Below are 17058 nucleotides of genomic sequence, written 5' to 3'. Positions count from 1 at the left end.
TAAGACTTATGAGATTGTATAACTCCAATAGACTGAGTGGCAGTTTCTAAAGAACTTTATCCAACTGGATCACAGACTGCATTCAACACTGCACTAGAGCTTGATCTTCTGAACCTAGTTAGAGCTCATTTGTCATGCCCTTGTCATCACTCATCTACATGGAAAATCTGTAAAGATTCTACATGGTCTCTGGTGCTCATGTTCATATCCCACTATTGAAAACAAAACTTCATTGCATAATGCTTTGAAAAACCTTAATGTGTAATTATTCATGGATGTTTTAGAACTCTGAGGGGAAAAAAGACCTCAGCACCTCATGCTTGTTCAACATAAAACATTGTAGCATATGAGAGAATTTACAATCATGGGTCTTTAAAAAAAAAAAACAAAAAAAAAAAAAAACAAACCTTCCACCTCCAAATTATTTTCATTTTTAACCAAAACTTTTGTCCATTTTGTAAATTTGATTATAACTGTGCACAATACTCCATGTTTCAAAACAATGCTGCTCAGTTCTTAAGAACAAAAATTCCGGACACAATAATACTTTATCTGGCTGCATTGAAGAATGCTATAATTGTGCCAGATATATATTGTATCGCGCAGACATCAGCTGATTCGCCGTGAGGCTGCATCAAGGCAGTTACTTCTGAATCACGATGTTTAACATCTGATGTTTTGTACTGCGGTCTGAAACCACCATCTGTCCATTGCTCCTACCATGTGACAGAGGCTGGCCAATGGCACTGATAGCCTGTCACATGGTAATGGCAAAGGGCCATGGGTGCCATTTTGATTACTGGCAGCCGATCTCCCAAGAGCAGGAGATCACTCCCGGGACCCCTGCTGGACCACCAGGGAATTTCAGCAAGTTTAGGAGGGGGGGTTTGCAATGAATTAAATTTGAAGGGGTGGGTTTGGGTGTGGTCTTTTTGTTTTGTCTGCCCCCCTTGGTTTCAGGCTTCGTTTCATTGGGGCAGATGAAATAAAATTGTCCCAAACCATGGGAACTTAAATTTCCCACCGCGGGCCGATAACTAAGGCCAAACCCGAAAGTTGAATCAGAATGAATGAGGCGGGCTTAACTTTGTCATTCACCAATCATGGAAAAAAGTCATCCCCTGAAAATAAGCCCTAACCATTTTTGGAGCTAAGACCTGTCCTATTTTCAGAGAAACACGGTAGTAGGTTGGGCAGTACTGCATCTAGTAGTGTTAGAGCAGGCTATGGTGAAATCTGGGTTGCTTATACTGTAAATGCTTTGCTGCAACCCTCAACTCAGGGCTCCCCATAGACTAATTCTGCCTGCCTATTGATGGGGAAAAATTTGCTTACCATAAATGGTGGCTTGTGCAGCTAGCAGGATGAACTAGCCATGAGATGCCCTCTTTTTAGAGTTGACTATTCCACTGCTTAGCTTTGACATGGACTGAGGAGACTTCTGAGGCAATACCCATGCAGGAACTCTTGCAGTACTCAGAACTCAAAGCTTTACTAGCTTGAAGAGTACTTTTGGTGATGCCAGATGACTCCTACAGATAGTGACTAATTCATTCTATCTACAGAAACCACTACTTATGGTAAGTAACCTTGCTATCCAGTAGCATACATTTGTGGAAGAAGACCTACGCTAGTGCATCTTATGGAGATAATAGATAGTCTCTAGCATTAAAACTAAAAAAACCAGAGCCTAAACATTCTGCCAGTAAGTTAAGATTTATGCAGTGATATAACAAGGCTTCCAGCTGGAATGAACCCTATTAACTTATGATCTAAAAACAGTAAATATTGCTCTAGATGGTTTGGAGCAAACCTCGATACAATCAGGTTCATCTAGTGAAGACTATTACCTTACTTGCTAGGATACAATGCTTGTTAGCCATTGATAGGCTAGAAAATTGGTTAAATCATACATTCTGAAAGGTCATAAACTTGCAGTTTTATCTAGCTACCATATCTCTCTAATATATGCCAAGGTGGCCAATAAACTTTCTAACTTAAAACAATTATACTAATTTGGCATCTTTGCAATTTGTTGCCAAGTTGCCCTTTCAAGAATTTCTGTAGACCTTTGCCAGTAATACTGAATGTATGAGTCTTAAGTGAAGCTCCTATTTTTATAAGTCAATGCAGCAGCAACCACAATATTGATAGGTAAAGTATCATAGGCAAAGTGCTTTGACTATCAATAGTCATAATGTAGGCATAATTTAATCATATAGCCATGCACTCAAAATAAAGTCCCTGCTATTCTCACTACATGGATTGAGATTTTTGTTAAACTTATAGTTCTAGAGTCTCTGCACTTAGCTTTTGTAACAAGTTGTTAGATCACAAAAGCAGGGGAACCCTGGTCAAGTGAGGGGCAATGCAGTGGAAGCTGAGGAGCTGTTTTGCAGACCATGTGATTACAGTTCAGGCACTGGAAAATGTCAAATCTCCCCTCCAGCCACCAGAGCACCAAAGGAGGGTGTCCCTGTGTTTTTCCTGCTCTATCTGGCATTGCTTTAATGAAGGAAAAGGGGAAGATCTCCTCTCACACCTTTCACATCAAGGTTAGATACCTTTTCCCTGGTATTGTATAAGCTTCAGGAAATGGGGAGATTGAGATCTTCCTCTCCCCTAATTTTAACACTTGTCCTGAAGCTAGGTTTTCACCCTCTTTTGGTTGGAGGGGGGGGGGGGGGGGCAGGGATAGATTTTGCAGTTCTGGGTGATCTAGACAAACAATGTTAAAGGACCTACTGGTCATAGTGGAGCCAGAATGCAGGTGGAAGGAGCATAACCCTAAGTCTCTGGCCTGATTAAAGCCTTTCCAGTGACCCTAGAAACACTGGACTGTGGGCACTTCCTTAGGTTTGTTTGCTAGGATCAGCAAGGCTTTATCCTTATTTGAGCAATTACATACTCAAGTGGTTACTCATTCTGAAACAATTCAGGACTGTCAAGAATGGGGATAATGGAGAATTAGACTTTACAGAACTCCTGCCTTTATTAAAGACCATACAATTCTTCATAATTAGAAATTTGAGCTAATTATCTTAAACAATTGAATTTATACTTTATACTTTTTTCCTTTACTCAAAACATGGAAAACAAGATCTTCCAATCTTCCCTTGAGATTCTGGAAATAGTCAAGGCTTATCTTTTAAAAGGTTCTGATTTTATCTGATCCTTCAGTTGGTGCTTTGTCTCTATCTGAATGTACTATTTTTTTACTCCCTCCAGTGTTTCAGGAAAAGGAGTGCACTAGCACAACTTTGTTTTTCTTGAGTTAAGAATGGGACTTTGAAGTCTCTCCAGGGGAAAAATTAATTTTTCCTGAAGTTGCTAAGATGACTCTAGCAAGTCAGAAGTTATTTCTCCAGATGAGTTTTGCTTTAGGTATTTCAGTTATTTTGTAAATGCCATTTATATTGGCAGATATTAAATTATATTTTGATGCTGAATTGCTGCTCTGGGTGGGTTACTCCCATGCCTTCTGTTAAGGGTAGTAACATCTGCTCCATGCAGGCTACCCCATGCAGAAATGTTACACCTGTAGGGATCTGCAGCATTTATCCATACACTTTTGAATTCCATTACTATTCTCATCTTTACTTCTGGGAGGGCATGCCATGCATCCACCCCTCCATCTGTGAAGAAATATTTCCCGATGTTAGTTCAAAGTCATTCCCTTGGAGTTTGATATCATGACCCCCTAATTCTGCAGTTTCCTTCCAGTGGGAAAAGGTTTTTCTGCATAGATAGCTTTCAGGTATTTGAAGATCTGTATCTCCCCTGCTCCCCTTCCAAGATATACTTATTCAGGACCTTAAGTGTCATCTCATGTGGCGCTTGATGGTAGACCCAACATTTTGGTCACCTCTGGACTACTTCTATCCAGTTATCTTTTGAGATATACAGAACTGAACATGGGCCTTCAGATGAGGTCTCATCGAAGATTTGTACACAAGGGCATTATCACATCCCTTTTGCCTGCTAGTTATTCCTTTCTATGCAGTTTAGCATCCCTCTAGCCTTGATCACCTTATCACATTTTGTTGCTTTCAGATTGCCAAAGTCACCATAAGGTCCTTCTCCCAGTCCATGCACGCTGGTTTTTCACCCTCCATCTCCCAAAGTTCTTTAGGATTACAGTACCCCCAAATGCATGGCCCTGCACTTCATGGCATTGAACACAAACTACCAAACTTTCATTCTTCATGTGTGCTTAAATCACTTTCATTCTCTACTCCTTTAGGTGTGTCCACTGTTAGTGTCTTTGCCAGATGACACTAAGATCTATTTGCTCTGCAATGTTGCTCAAGGAGATATTGAACTTAATCAGTCCCAAAACTAATCTGAGGCACTCCATTCAAAAACTTCAGAGTAAGTTCCTTTAACAATCTCTCCCTGGTCTGTCAATTTGTCACCCATTTCCAGGCTTCTCTTAACCACCTATGTGGGACTGTATCAAAAGTTTTGCAGAAATCAAAGTAGGTCATATCAAGCCACTGGATCTAATTATCTAGTCACCCAAATAAAAAAAAAAAATCAATCTGCTTCATTTGATAGACCTTACTCTGAAACTGTTGCCTTGGGTCCAGTAGCCCACAGGCTTGTAGATGGTTCACTATCCTTTCCTTCAGCAGTCTCCATTAATTTTCCCACCACTGAGGCTAACTGTCCTGTAGTTTCCAGCATCCTTTCTGCTGCCACATTTGAAGCAGGACCATGGTTTTGGGGGGTTTTTCCCCTCCAGCCTTGACACCATTCCTGTTCTTAGGAATTTATTGAACAGGTCCTTCAGCAGTCCCACCAGCACAGCTGGAGATCCTTTTAGTATCCTAGGATATACCTCATCCAGCCCCATGGCCTTGTCCACCTTCAGTTTTCCTAATTCTTGCCATATATTCTTCTGTAAATCCATGCTTTTGTCAACCAGCATTGGTTCTCCTTCAGAGTTGTCTTTGAACACTGAAGTATTAATGTTTACTCTTTCCTTTTTCCACACATTGCTCTTGGCCTCACTTCAGTTTTACAATGCCACCTCTGGCCTGCCTTTCTCCTTTCCAGGAGAAATGTTATTTCATTTAACTTCACTGGTGATCCTGTCTGACCTTTTTGCTTTCCTAGTCTCCTTCAGTTTTGCCAGATATTCTTTTGGGAACCTCTGTACTTCCTGAATACTGTTCTTTTTTTTTGCCTTTATTTTTAGCCAACTCCTTTGAGAAGAGAGTATTTTCTTTCTTTTCTTATACAAGTTTCTCTACTGTAACCCCTTCTTAATTTGATCCACTGTTTCACTTCACCCATCTTCTAATCCTCTAGTTTCTCCTCAAGGTTCAACTCCATTTTACCAAAATCTATATTTTTGAAATCCAAAACTATGATCACCATAACTTCTCTCCATCCTGGACTTCAGCATCTCAAAGGTATCCAAAAACAGACTACCTCAACATTTTATAGGAGCCACCTACTTTCAAACAGATCAAAAGCAAGCGATTTATTGAAACTTGTCAGGAAAAAAACTGAATTGTGGCCTCTTTTGGGTTAAAGATACTTCAGTGAATCCAGTGCCATTCATGGCATAATAAAATATAATTTCCCACCATGTATTTTAGACTGTTCTAAAGCAGGAAACAGATCTTGAAACTGATGTGCAAAACTTACATCCATAATGCTGCCATTGTGATGGTGTAACAGCTAAATGCAGACTCTGGGGAACCATTAAGCAACTTAAAAATCCATGTAGTGACAGTAAGATAGTTGGACTTTATATTTTGAGGGCACTTTTATTTGGGGCATGGTATGATTACATTTTATAGTGCCTATATCATGACTGTATCACGGTCATCAAAGCACTTTGCCTGTAATAATTTTTCTTTAACTATCAGTTTTGTGGTTTGGATGGATTCCTACAAAATAGGAGTTTCACTTACTGTTACTTCATGCACAATGAAGTTGGTTTGCTTTGTTTTTTAACTTGTTTCACACCCCCTTATCTGGTAATAAAGGGATTGGGAGCAATTGTTCCCCCAATTTCAAGCCAGTATGAAATAATCCCTTTTCTCTTTCCATTTTAAAATAAAACACTGGTACAGACCAAAAACTATTGTGAAGTTGTATAAACTGCACTTTTTTAAATCTGATCAACCTCTAGATAAGCAGGTGAAGAATCTATTGAGCCCACTGCTGGATGGTGGATATTTTGAAAATATTCCAGCGCCTCCTGTTGTAAAGGAAAGACACGTGGAAGAAGTAGTACTGAAAAGACCAGAAAGGCATGTGGAAGTACTAAAAAGACAGGAAAGGCACGTGGAAGAAACAGTATTGAAAAGACCAGAAAGGCATATGGAGGAGGAAGAATTGAGAGATCCGGAAAGAACAGAATCCTTCTCAAAACTGGAGCCTGTCAAAGAACCAGGTTTGCAAGAATTGTTAAACTGGTTTTGCATGCAAAAACAGGTTTTTCTGATTTTGAGGAATTCTAGTGTTCTGGGTGGGAGCTAGTAAATATTTGGGGAGAAATTCATTGCCTTGGTTTAATGTCATCTAAATGTAGTGCTGGCTGGTATCTTAAATGTGGTGGAAGCTTTTCACATACAAATCCAGATCTGGGAAATAGCAGGTAATAGTTGGTGAACCCACCTGTTCAGTATATCGAAGGAGGGATTCAATGTGGTAAGCTTGCTTTGACTTTCAGCAGTTCCCACAGTTTTTTTCACTTGGTTTTTGATGTTTGGTTATGTAGTGCTGCAAAATTAAATATCTAACTATGCTACTGATTATAGCAAAACTCTATAAAAGCCTTTCTGACTGTATTTAAAGGAAGGGCAAGAAATGGCTAGTTTCTCAAGCCATTCCTGGAGCATTCCTTAGCCAGTGAGCTTTTCAGGGTAGCATAATCATGTATGAGATGTATGCAAGTCTTCTGCATATTCATGGTGGCCATCTTAGAAAGCAAAATGGCTGTTGGGGTACTCAGAACTGGCTTGAAAGATGCTGGTCTAAGCTACCAAATGACACCTTAGATGGCCTGTTTTCTCATGGAACAGGGGAATTACTGTAAGTGGCTTATGCCATGATCACTTTTCTTGCCACACTGCTTCTGTGGATTAGAGCAGGGTCTGTATGGACTATTTTCAAAAGTGAAAATAGAGAATCCTTGGGCATGCATTTCCTAAACAGTTGAACTAAATAGCACCAGCTATTGATGCCTTATTCTGAGAGATTGCAGCAAGAGCATAGGTTTCTGAAAGGCCAACAATGGGAAGCAAATGTGGTAGAGAACTTGGCCTGAAGCAAAATACTGAATTGTGAGGGTTATTGGATGGTCTTAAAAATGGTGATGGTGACACTTACATGAAAACAGTACTTTTATTAAGTGTCCATAAGTGGAGCAGGCAGAGCTGCTGCTTAATGTGCAAAAGCAGCTTGTGAACATGGTACTATATGTGGACATTAACTCTACAATGTCCTGTTGAGTGGGTTCAGAGCATGTCTCCAGCTAAGGAGTCCTTCGCTATGTATCTGTTACCACCTTTTGTGGTCTAGATCTAGTTCTAAAAAGCTCTCAACTCATTTTAAGAACACTACCTTTAATCTCATTGAGGTCTTGCTGAGTTACAGGTAACTTACCAGTGGGGAAAAATGAGAATCAAACTTTGTATCTCCCTAAAACAGATGACAGCCTTGGCTTTTCCCTCTCAGGGAGGCTCTTCCACCACATTCCTAGTGTCCTGTTATCACCTCCACTCCAAATGTTTTCAGGGTACCTATGGGGACTAAAACTTAGACTTGATAGAGAACAAGTTTAACTGATTTTATTTCCCTAAAAATCAGACCTTTGGTTTGACAGGGTGACCCCAAAGAATAGAATTATGAATTTGCCTTCCTTACTTTTCATTTCCAGGCCTGGTTTTGATGTTTAAATTTCCAAAATAGAAAATCCCTTCTTTGTATTTTTAATACATCGGAAATACCAAAAAACACCAAAAACCTTAACGGGGTAAAACAGCTAGTATGTATCAAAGTCTTGATGCTTCTTCCTCCTATGGCTGATAGAAGTAACCACTAATCTCCTGAAATAGCTGTGAAGTGGAAAGGTTATTTGCAGGACCATAGCATTTGTAATTCACTTAAATAACTAACGGGTCTATCCAGTACTGAGCGGTAGGAAGAGCTGCGTTAGTGCCTACGGCACCCGCGGTTACCGCCCGCACAGTGCAGCTCACCTACCGCTCGATCCTGAACCCTAATTATATGTAAATGTAAACCGCGTCCGAAAAGCCTTAGGCCCGCGCTACCCAGGATACTGGATAGAGCACCTATACAGTATCCTGGGTGCGCGGGCCTAAGGCTTCACGCCACGCTGGTATCTCATTTCAAATGTCATTTGAAATGACAGATACCAGGAAATTGCTTCGCCGATGTCAGTGTCTGTTCTCCCCTCCTCCCGGAGCAGGGCGCGAAAAGCAGCCTTGCTCCGAGAGGAGAAGAGACAATGACAGCGGCGAAGCTTTCCCCCAGCCCGGACCCGACCGGACCCGACCTGACCGCTGTCAGTCTATTCGCCCTGCTCCGGAAGGGGGGAGAAGAGGTGACAGCGGCGGAGCAAATTTGGCAAAACTTATCTTTTTTGCAGCCATCAGAATCATCAGGAACACGATCTGGCCCCGTAGCTCCTCCCAACAAGATGGCCGCCTGCACGGGGAAAGCGTACAATTGGCCGCTGAAGACGTGACGTCACGACGTTTGGCGTCACAGGATGTGACGCCACATCTTCAGCGGCCAATTGTACGCTTTCCCCGTGCAGGTGGCCATCTTGTTGGGAGGAGCTACGGGGCCAGATCGTGTTCCTGATGATTCTGATAATGGCTAATAGCTACAAAAAAGATAAGTTTTGCCAAATTTGCTCCGCCGCTGTCACCTCCCCCCTTCCGGAGCAGGGCGAACAGACTGACAGCGGTCAGGTCGGGTCCAGGTTGGGGGTCCGGGTCGGCGTCCAAAAGCAACTTACTTTTGGGATCTTGACAGATCCCAAAAGTAAGTCGCTTTTGAAAAAAAACCAAAATTGCTTTTGGTTTTTTTAGCTTCGCCGCTCAGTTTCTATTTTCCCCCGTCCCAGAGCAAGGCTGCTTTTCGCATCCTGCTCCGGGAGGGGGGAGAAGAGACACTGAGCGGCGAAACAACTTGCACGGGGGAAAGCGGTCTCCGTGGCAGCCCCAGTCCTCTCCCCTGCTCCCGAAGCCGCAAAAAAAATGTTGCAGCCCCGACCGGCACCCATGATCGTGGCCGGGGCAGGTGAGCGGGGGCTGGGGGAAAGCTTGCCACCTACCCTTACCCATGCCTCTACCGCCTGGGTCAGGGTAGGCGGTAAGTTTGCAGGTTAAACGCGTGACAAAATGGCAGGGAAAGATAGCGATAGTCGGGGCGCGGGTTACAGGATGCTAGGGAATAGCTAATTGGATCGTTTGCATGCAATATCGAGCTAATTCGCTTGTTTGCATGCAATATACATGCCGTGGGCGGAAGGGGTTCAGCGGGGATTTTTGGACGCGGTAGGAATAGGTTAAAGGGGATTCGGGATCGCAGGAAGGGCTAACGCGGCCGGAACGTGAGTTAGAAGCGGCTTAGGAGCAGGGTAAACGCGGCCGCACTTTACAGGATAGGCCTGTAAATGGTCTACATGTCCAGTGCAGTAGACTTTGCCTGGGTAACTTTTCGCAGCACCAAACAGATCAAATTGATGGCTCTTTGGAGAAAGCTATGCCCTATAGAACAAAGCCAATAAGTGCATGTGTTCCCAGACAGTGTTGGTGTAGTGGAAATTGAATAAGTCATAGAACTAGTGAGCTGGTTGGAAAGCAGCTGGGAATGCTAATCTACTTCATGTTTGGATTTCTAAATGTTGCATGATACCAGAAATGAAGAAAAATGTCTTCTCTTCTAGAGTCTCCTGATGGGTATTTGCAGTCCCATGACAAACACCCATGTGAGGTAAGAATAGTTTTAAATTGCTTTTGAGTAGATTTGTCAATTCTAGTGCTACCATTGCTCAATTAGAATATTAAATATTAACTGTCTCCTAAGTTTATGTACTGCTGGCATTTTTCTTGGTTATATGCTCTTTACAAGAATTCCACAATGTAATAGCAGATATTCCATAGTGTAAATCTAATTAGGCTAGCCATGGATTTTGAGGCTTGGGTTGGTAGCAAAATGGTGCACTTGATAAGATTGTTTTAAATTAAAATCTTAGACCGATTATGACTCTGCAGTATGGATGCTTGAGTTTAAGGATAAATATGGAACAGATTTATGCAGTTAAAAATCAGTTTATAATTGCTTAAATCTTAGGTTAAATTCCTCCTACTGTCTGGCTAAAATTTGTGTGCACCAGCTAGTGCCTGGAGTGAAATCTTTAATTTAGCCAGTGAGCATTGATTCACAGGCACAAATTGTGCAGTCAGATTTAACTGGATATTCTGCCACCGTTACATGGCAGAATATCCAGTGGCTAAATTATCTGGGTAAAGAACAGGTAAACTTTACTGATTTTTAAAACCCTTTGTTCTCCTGCCATCAAATGGTATAAGTCCTATCTCCAGCTTCCAAGGGAACAGTTTTAGGATTAAACCCTTTCCTTATCTCCTGGTAGCACTAATCTGTAATCATTTAGTCAGTACACTTCACTTTAGGAAGCTTACCCCAGCACTTGCTATTTTGGTAAGCACAAGATGATGATAACTTCTCGGTCTGGGAATAGGAATTTGAACTATATTCCACATTTCAACAAATTTAAAATGTTACATTCTGGTACTGTAGGTGTTTCCCTGCTCCCAGAGTGTTCAAGATCTGTCTTGTACCTGTGTCGATGGAGGGAGGAAGTGACTTGCCAGAGGTCACATAGTGGGATTTGAAATCTGACTTCCCTGGTTCATGTCCACTGCTCTAATCAATAGGCTGCTACTCTTTCATAAGAAGGGTAAAATAGCTTCTAATAGATATTTCAATAGTAGGGCTTGGTTACACCTGTTCCTCAGTTACAAGACACTAGACAGATATGGAGAACCCTCTAGCATTGCATTCCATAACAGGTATCAATGAAAATAGCTTTATAAAGAGCAAATTACTTAATACTGTCTTTCAGAGCCAGTTTTGTGGCTCTGGCCATAGTGCTGCAATGTAGGGCATTGAGGGTTTGGATCCTTTGTCAGGACCAGTCATGCCTGATTGCCCCTGCCAGCACTATTTCACACTAGCTATAGTGCAATCATATTGCTGTTGGGCATGGTGTTTAAGGGGAGAGCCTGAAATGGCAGGATTAAGGGTGCCCTAAACAGCAGCATAGGACTAAAGTCACTGAATGCCTTCCTTGTAGCTCTTGAGTACTTTCTGTGGGAAAAATCCTGACAGCTGCTTAAACATCTGGCATCAAGTTGAGGATTGTCTAAGACTTGTGGATGAGCTGGTAAAGTAACTTGCCTATTGGATTGAAAAAATATGGATACAAAGTGCTGCAGCACAACTAGTAGTAAAGCAGTGGTTCTCAACCAGGGTGTCGCCAAGCACACACAGGTGTTGCTACACTTCCCAGTCCCCTTCCTAGCCCAGCTGCTCTGCCTTCCCCAGCAAGAGATGCAAACTTTTCCTCTGCCTGGGCTTGAAATGCTGATAGCCTGGGCTGAACATAGTGATAGAGCTGGAAGTAGTCAGCAGCCCGAGGAGCATGGTCTCTTCTGCACCCACAACCCAGAAGAGGAAGTGGGTGTGCAGGAGTAGTGTGTGGGGAGAGATCATGCTAAGCTAAAAGTGCATGCAGCATGGCCCAGAGCAAAACAATGTCAGCCTCTTGGCTGATGAGACCCCCCTTCCTCAAGGCCACAAGGGTTAGAAGAGGAGGCTGCTGCTGCTGTCAGCTTGGGGGGGGGGGGGAGGAGCAGCATGATTTGAGACTGTATATGGGGGGGGGGGGGGGGGGAGAGATGTGTGTGACAGGCTCTGTGATAGAGAAAGTTGCAAGCAAAACCCCCTCCATTCCTGCTAATTCACAACAATCTTAGGGCACTTGGAAATCAAACATTCTCTCAGTTATGGAGGACACTTTTATTGGGTCTGTCTTGAAATATTTTATTGGTGTCTAGAAATTGAGTTAACTAAAATATTGAATTTATCAGCTGTTTTGAAATCTGTTTAGTGTGGTTTTACTGCTATTGATTTTGTTTTGAGGACTGGTGACTTGTTTTCCTTTGCACTGCATACAGTCCATATAGTCTCTGGCTTGTTGCAGGTTCCAGTTTGTCTGCATGTTTCTAGTTTCCTAGCATGTAGCAGACTCAGGACCAATGGGTATAGTGTACTCCTGCTAGCAGTTGGAGACGGAGTCAGATTTCAATCTGACATCAGCACTACATATACCGGTGTAGGAAGCTCTGCTCTTCAGTATTTCTCAGTCTCCATAGCAGTTTGGGACTCTACACATGCTTGCATAGCATTAGAAAATCCAAGTCAAAGAATTCCAACCAAAGAAGAAATAATCTTACCTCTACAGACGAGCCCCGCTCTCCTGCAGTTAATACCTAAGGGTCCTCCCCAGTCAAGAATTCCTGAGGTGATTTCAGAGATCCCTCAGAGGTAAGCCTCTGTCCAGTAGCTGGTTCCTGGCATGGACTTAGCCCCCAGGAACAGGAGTGGCTGAGAGGCAGTGGGTGCAAAACAGAGGGCAGCAGTGAAGGTATTTTCCCTCCCCCCCCCCCCCCCCACAGCTGGAGACTGCCCGGCACAAGACTAGGAAGCGCCGAGACAAGGTAAGGTAGAAAACTTTTCTTAGTCTCTGAGGCTCGGATAGCCGCACAGATCACCATCCAGCATCTGTCCTATCTGGTTGAGCAGCCCCGTCCAGGCTAGACCTCGATCCGGTACAAGTGTCCTCCCACGTGGAGACCCTCTGGGGGGGGCTGCCATCTTGCCCACATGGTTGTCTGCACCACTTCCCCCCCCTTGATCACCTTATTGTTGGCACAACTGAGCCGGGCACAAACTACTTGTGTGCACAGTGGCACATGCATCTGTGCCATGCATGCATATAAGCACACAGTTTTGAATGACCCCACATGCTCAAATCATGGCACTAAGGGACAAGTCCTCTGCCCAGCCTGCCATCTGAAAGCTGTGCAACATGAAGTGGCTTCTGCCCTGTGCTTGCAGTGCAAAGAAGCCCTGGGGAAACCAGGACAAGGGCCCCCCTCGGCCAGTAGAGGAATCCAGCTCCAACAATATTACCTTGGGCCTCTCTATCCCTGGCTCAGCCCCTCAGTTGGGCACCTCAGGGAACACTGGGCTCAATATGGACCCAGGAACCTTTTCCTGGGTAGAATTCTTCAAAGGGCTACAAACCTTTGTCCAGGCACAATCAGTGCTACCAGTGACAGCCACAGCCTCCACCAGAAGACCAAAACCTTCCAGGCCCCTCTTTGCCTCCCCAAGACATGACTCCTCCAGACAAAAGCCTCCCCTTAGGGGACATGGACACTTCAGAGGAGGAGCCAGACTCCCTGGAGGAAGGAGAAATCCCTCCAGGAACGGAATCATACTGCACCATGAGTTTCTTCTCCAAAGACAAGTTATCAGATCTCATGTCTGAGCCTGAAGATGCTGGCCATCCCAGGCATAAGCACTGCAGCAGAGCCAAAGATGAACCCTGTTTTGGTTGGGCTCAGTCAGGCCTCATGCCATTTCCCAATACTACAGGCCGTACAACAACTGATTGACCTGGAATGGAATGCCCCAGAGGTCAGCTTCAAAGGAGGACAGGCCCTAGAAGCCCTATATCCCCTGGAACCCTCAGCCAAAGAACTTCTGGGGTTCCCCAAAGTGGACACTATGGTCTGCGCTGTTGCAAAGTACACTACCATTCCAGTCCGAGGAGCTGCACTAAAGGATACCCAGGACAGATGTCAGGAATCCATCCTTAAACAGTCATTTGTCACAGCTATGTCCCTGCAGAGGGCTGCCTGCTGTGACACGTGCCTGCTTGTCACTTTCCAGGGACACAACCATGTCCATCGAAACATTAGAACTGGCAATATCTCCTCACAGATGCGACCTACAACCTGGTGTGCACCTCAGCCAGGGTGGCAGCCAGAAGGCAACTCTGGCTCCGAAGTTGGTCAGCTGATGCGACTTCCAAGAAGAAACTCACAAGAATGCCCTTTAAAGGAGCCCTCCTGTTCAGAAGCGAGCTGGAGAAGTTAGCCGACAAATGGGGCAAATCCCCAGTACCTCGGCTTCGTTTGTTCCTGTCCTTGCTGGCAAACGCCCCTCTCCCCAAACACCCAAGGGCAGAAGATGCAGCGTTCTAGACCATACAAAAATACATACCAAGCACCTCGCCTGGCAGGCAGGGGCCAGTCCTGTTGGAACAAACACAAGAGGGGAGCCGGCTCAGGTCCAGGCCCAGGCCCCAGCCACACCCCACAATGAGAATCAACAGACCCATCCACAGGAAGAAGCCATAGGGGGCAGGCTTGCCCTATTCTACCAAAGATGGGTCAAGAATAACGTCTGACAAGTGGGTCCTAACCATCAGTTGAGAGGGGATTCTATCTGGACTTCCACAGTATCCCTTCAGACAAATTTGTGAAATTACTGTGCCACTCCCTCTCCAAGAGGATGCAGTGGGAACCACACTGACAAAATTACTCACCCTAAAGGCAATAACACTGGTGCCCATGCACCAACAAAATACTGGACACTATTCAATCTATTTTATTGTCCCCAAGAAAGAGGGCACATTCTGGCCCATTCCAGACCTCAAGTCTGTCAATCGCTACCTGAGGGTGCCACACTTCAGCATGGAAACCCTATGCTCTGTCATAAGGGCAGTACAGCCGGGAGAATCTCCACACTGGTCCATCACAATCAGTGCTTCCTATGCTTCACGATCCTGGACCATCACCATCACTGAGGGGCCGTAGCTACCCTTCAGACTAGCTATGGCCCCTCAGACTTTCACCAAAATCATGGTTGTAGTGGCAGCAACACTGAGGAAAGAAGAATCTTCATACATCCATATCTGGATGATTGATCAGGGCAAAATCTCCAACGGAAAGTCATTAGGTGACCACAGAGTCAAATCTACTACAGAATCTTGGGTGGGTCATCAACACAACCAAGAGCTGCTTGCAGCCCTCCCAATCACTAGAATACCTGGGGAGTCTGGTTCGACACCAAACAAGACAAGGTTGTTCTTCCCCCTACAAGGAGAAAACTGATGGATCAGTTGCAAAAATTGCTGTCCTGTTCTCACCCCAAGGTATGGGACTACCTCAAAATCCTCTTCCTCATGACATCAACACTGGAAGTCGTCCCATGGGCAAGAGCCCACATGTGACCGCTACAGCGTTCCCTACTGTCATGATAGAACCAGTTGCCCCAGGACTATGCCGTTCGCCTCCAGTTAATGGCAGATGTGCGGACCCAACTCCAATGGTGGCTACAAGACCATCTGAACAAGGGAGTAAGGCTTTCCCCCACCCAACCTGGGTCTTGCTCACCACAGATGCGAGCCTGCGGGGGTGGGGGCCCACTGCCAGGAACTAATTGCTCAGGGGCAATGGAACATCAACCGACTGGAAGCCTGGGCAGTCAGATTAGCCTGCTTACGATTGTCAGACTCCGGGGCGAATCTCGGTCATGTCTGACAACACAAGTTGCCTACATCAACCACCAGGAGGAACCAGAAGCCAACAGGTGTCCCTGAAAATAGACCCCATAATGGCGTGGGTGGAAGCAAACCTTCAAAGGATCTCAGCTGCCCACATCGCAGGAAAAGACAACGTCACTGCAGATTACCTCAGAGAAAGTCTCTAGACCCAGGAGAATGGATGCTGTCAGCCACAGCCTTCCAGTTGATAGTAAACCACTGGGGGACACAGCCATGGATAGTCTGGCAACCCAGTCCAATGACCAAGTTCCCAACTTCAGCTGCAGGCGAGAACCATGATCCCAGGGGATAGACTCCCTCGTCCAGACCTGGCCACAGGAAGATCTGCTGTATACCTTTCCCCTATGGCCACTACTGGGCAGGATCATCCACAAGAGAACATCACAGGGGGCTAGTACTTCTAGTGGCCCCGGACTGGCCAAGAAGGCCGTGGTATGCAGACATGCAAAGACTTCTGGCAGGGAACCTGCTGTGTCTACCTCCACACAGCAAGGACCAATCCTCCATGAAGACCCAACGCTATTCTCTTATGGTCTGGGCATTGAGAGAACTCACCTGAAGAGCAGATACTCAGGGGCAGTGATTGACACCTTGCTCTGAGCACACAAGTTTTCTAAGTCTCTAACCTATATACAAATATAGAGAATATTCGAAGCCTGGTGTGAAGACCACAATATTCTTTCGCAGACAGTCAAAATCCCCACGATCCTGGAATTTCTGCAGGACGGCTTACAGAAGGGGTTGTCCCTCAACTCCAAGGTTCAGGTGGCCGCACTGGCCTGCTTCAGAGCCAAAGTGGACAGCATCAGACTATCATTGCATCCAGACATCTCCTACTTCCTGAGAGGGGTCAAGCAAATCAGACCACCACTAAAGTGGCTGGTACCCCTATGGAACCTCAATCTAGTACTAGACTTTCAAGCGGGAACCTTTCAGACCTATCCACTGTCTGTCCCTATGGCTTCTGACCTTGAAGACTGCATTCCTAGTGGCAATATGTTCAGCCCATTGTATCTCCGAGCTTCAAGCACTATCCTCTTGGGAACCGTTCCTCAGATTCACACCGGGAGCCATACAGCTACGCACTGTCCCCTCCTTCCTTCCAAAGGTGGTTTTGCATTTCCAAACCATTTCACTGCAGTCTCCAGATGAGCATAAGGACTCTGAAGACTCTCGCCTTCTTAGCCATCTTAACATCGGCAGACTACAAGTCAGATACCTGGAAAGATCGGAATCCATACGAAAGATGGACCACCTATTCATCCTTCACAGCAGGAAGAAACAAGGGGAAGCAGCCCCACAGGCAACCATAGCCCACTGGATCAAAGAAGTAATCAAGGTGGCCT

General features: G+C 44.8%; 1 protein-coding gene and 1 long non-coding RNA gene across 6 annotated transcripts in view; one reads left to right on the top strand and one right to left on the bottom strand.

The window, feature by feature from the left end:
* CAPRIN2 (caprin family member 2) overlaps positions 1–17058 on the top strand; it is a 263440-nt gene that overhangs the window by 93989 nt on the left and 152393 nt on the right. For all 5 annotated transcript variants that reach the window (XM_029600006.1, XM_029600005.1, XM_029600004.1 and 2 more), the window contains exons 7-8: positions 6146–6409; positions 9938–9984. In XM_029600006.1, the coding sequence (XP_029455866.1) occupies positions 6146–6409; positions 9938–9984 (311 nt within the window). The remainder of the gene's footprint in view (positions 1–6145; positions 6410–9937; positions 9985–17058) is intronic.
* The window catches only part of LOC115090638, a 62131-nt gene that overhangs the window by 2893 nt on the left and 42180 nt on the right, over positions 1–17058 (bottom strand). The window lies entirely within an intron of this gene.

This window comes from Rhinatrema bivittatum, chromosome 4, assembly GCF_901001135.1.
Source record: "Rhinatrema bivittatum chromosome 4, aRhiBiv1.1, whole genome shotgun sequence".
NCBI lineage: Eukaryota > Metazoa > Chordata > Amphibia > Gymnophiona > Rhinatrematidae > Rhinatrema > Rhinatrema bivittatum.
The sequence above is the reverse complement of the archived record's forward strand: the minus strand, read 5'-3'. Positions and strand labels throughout refer to the sequence as shown.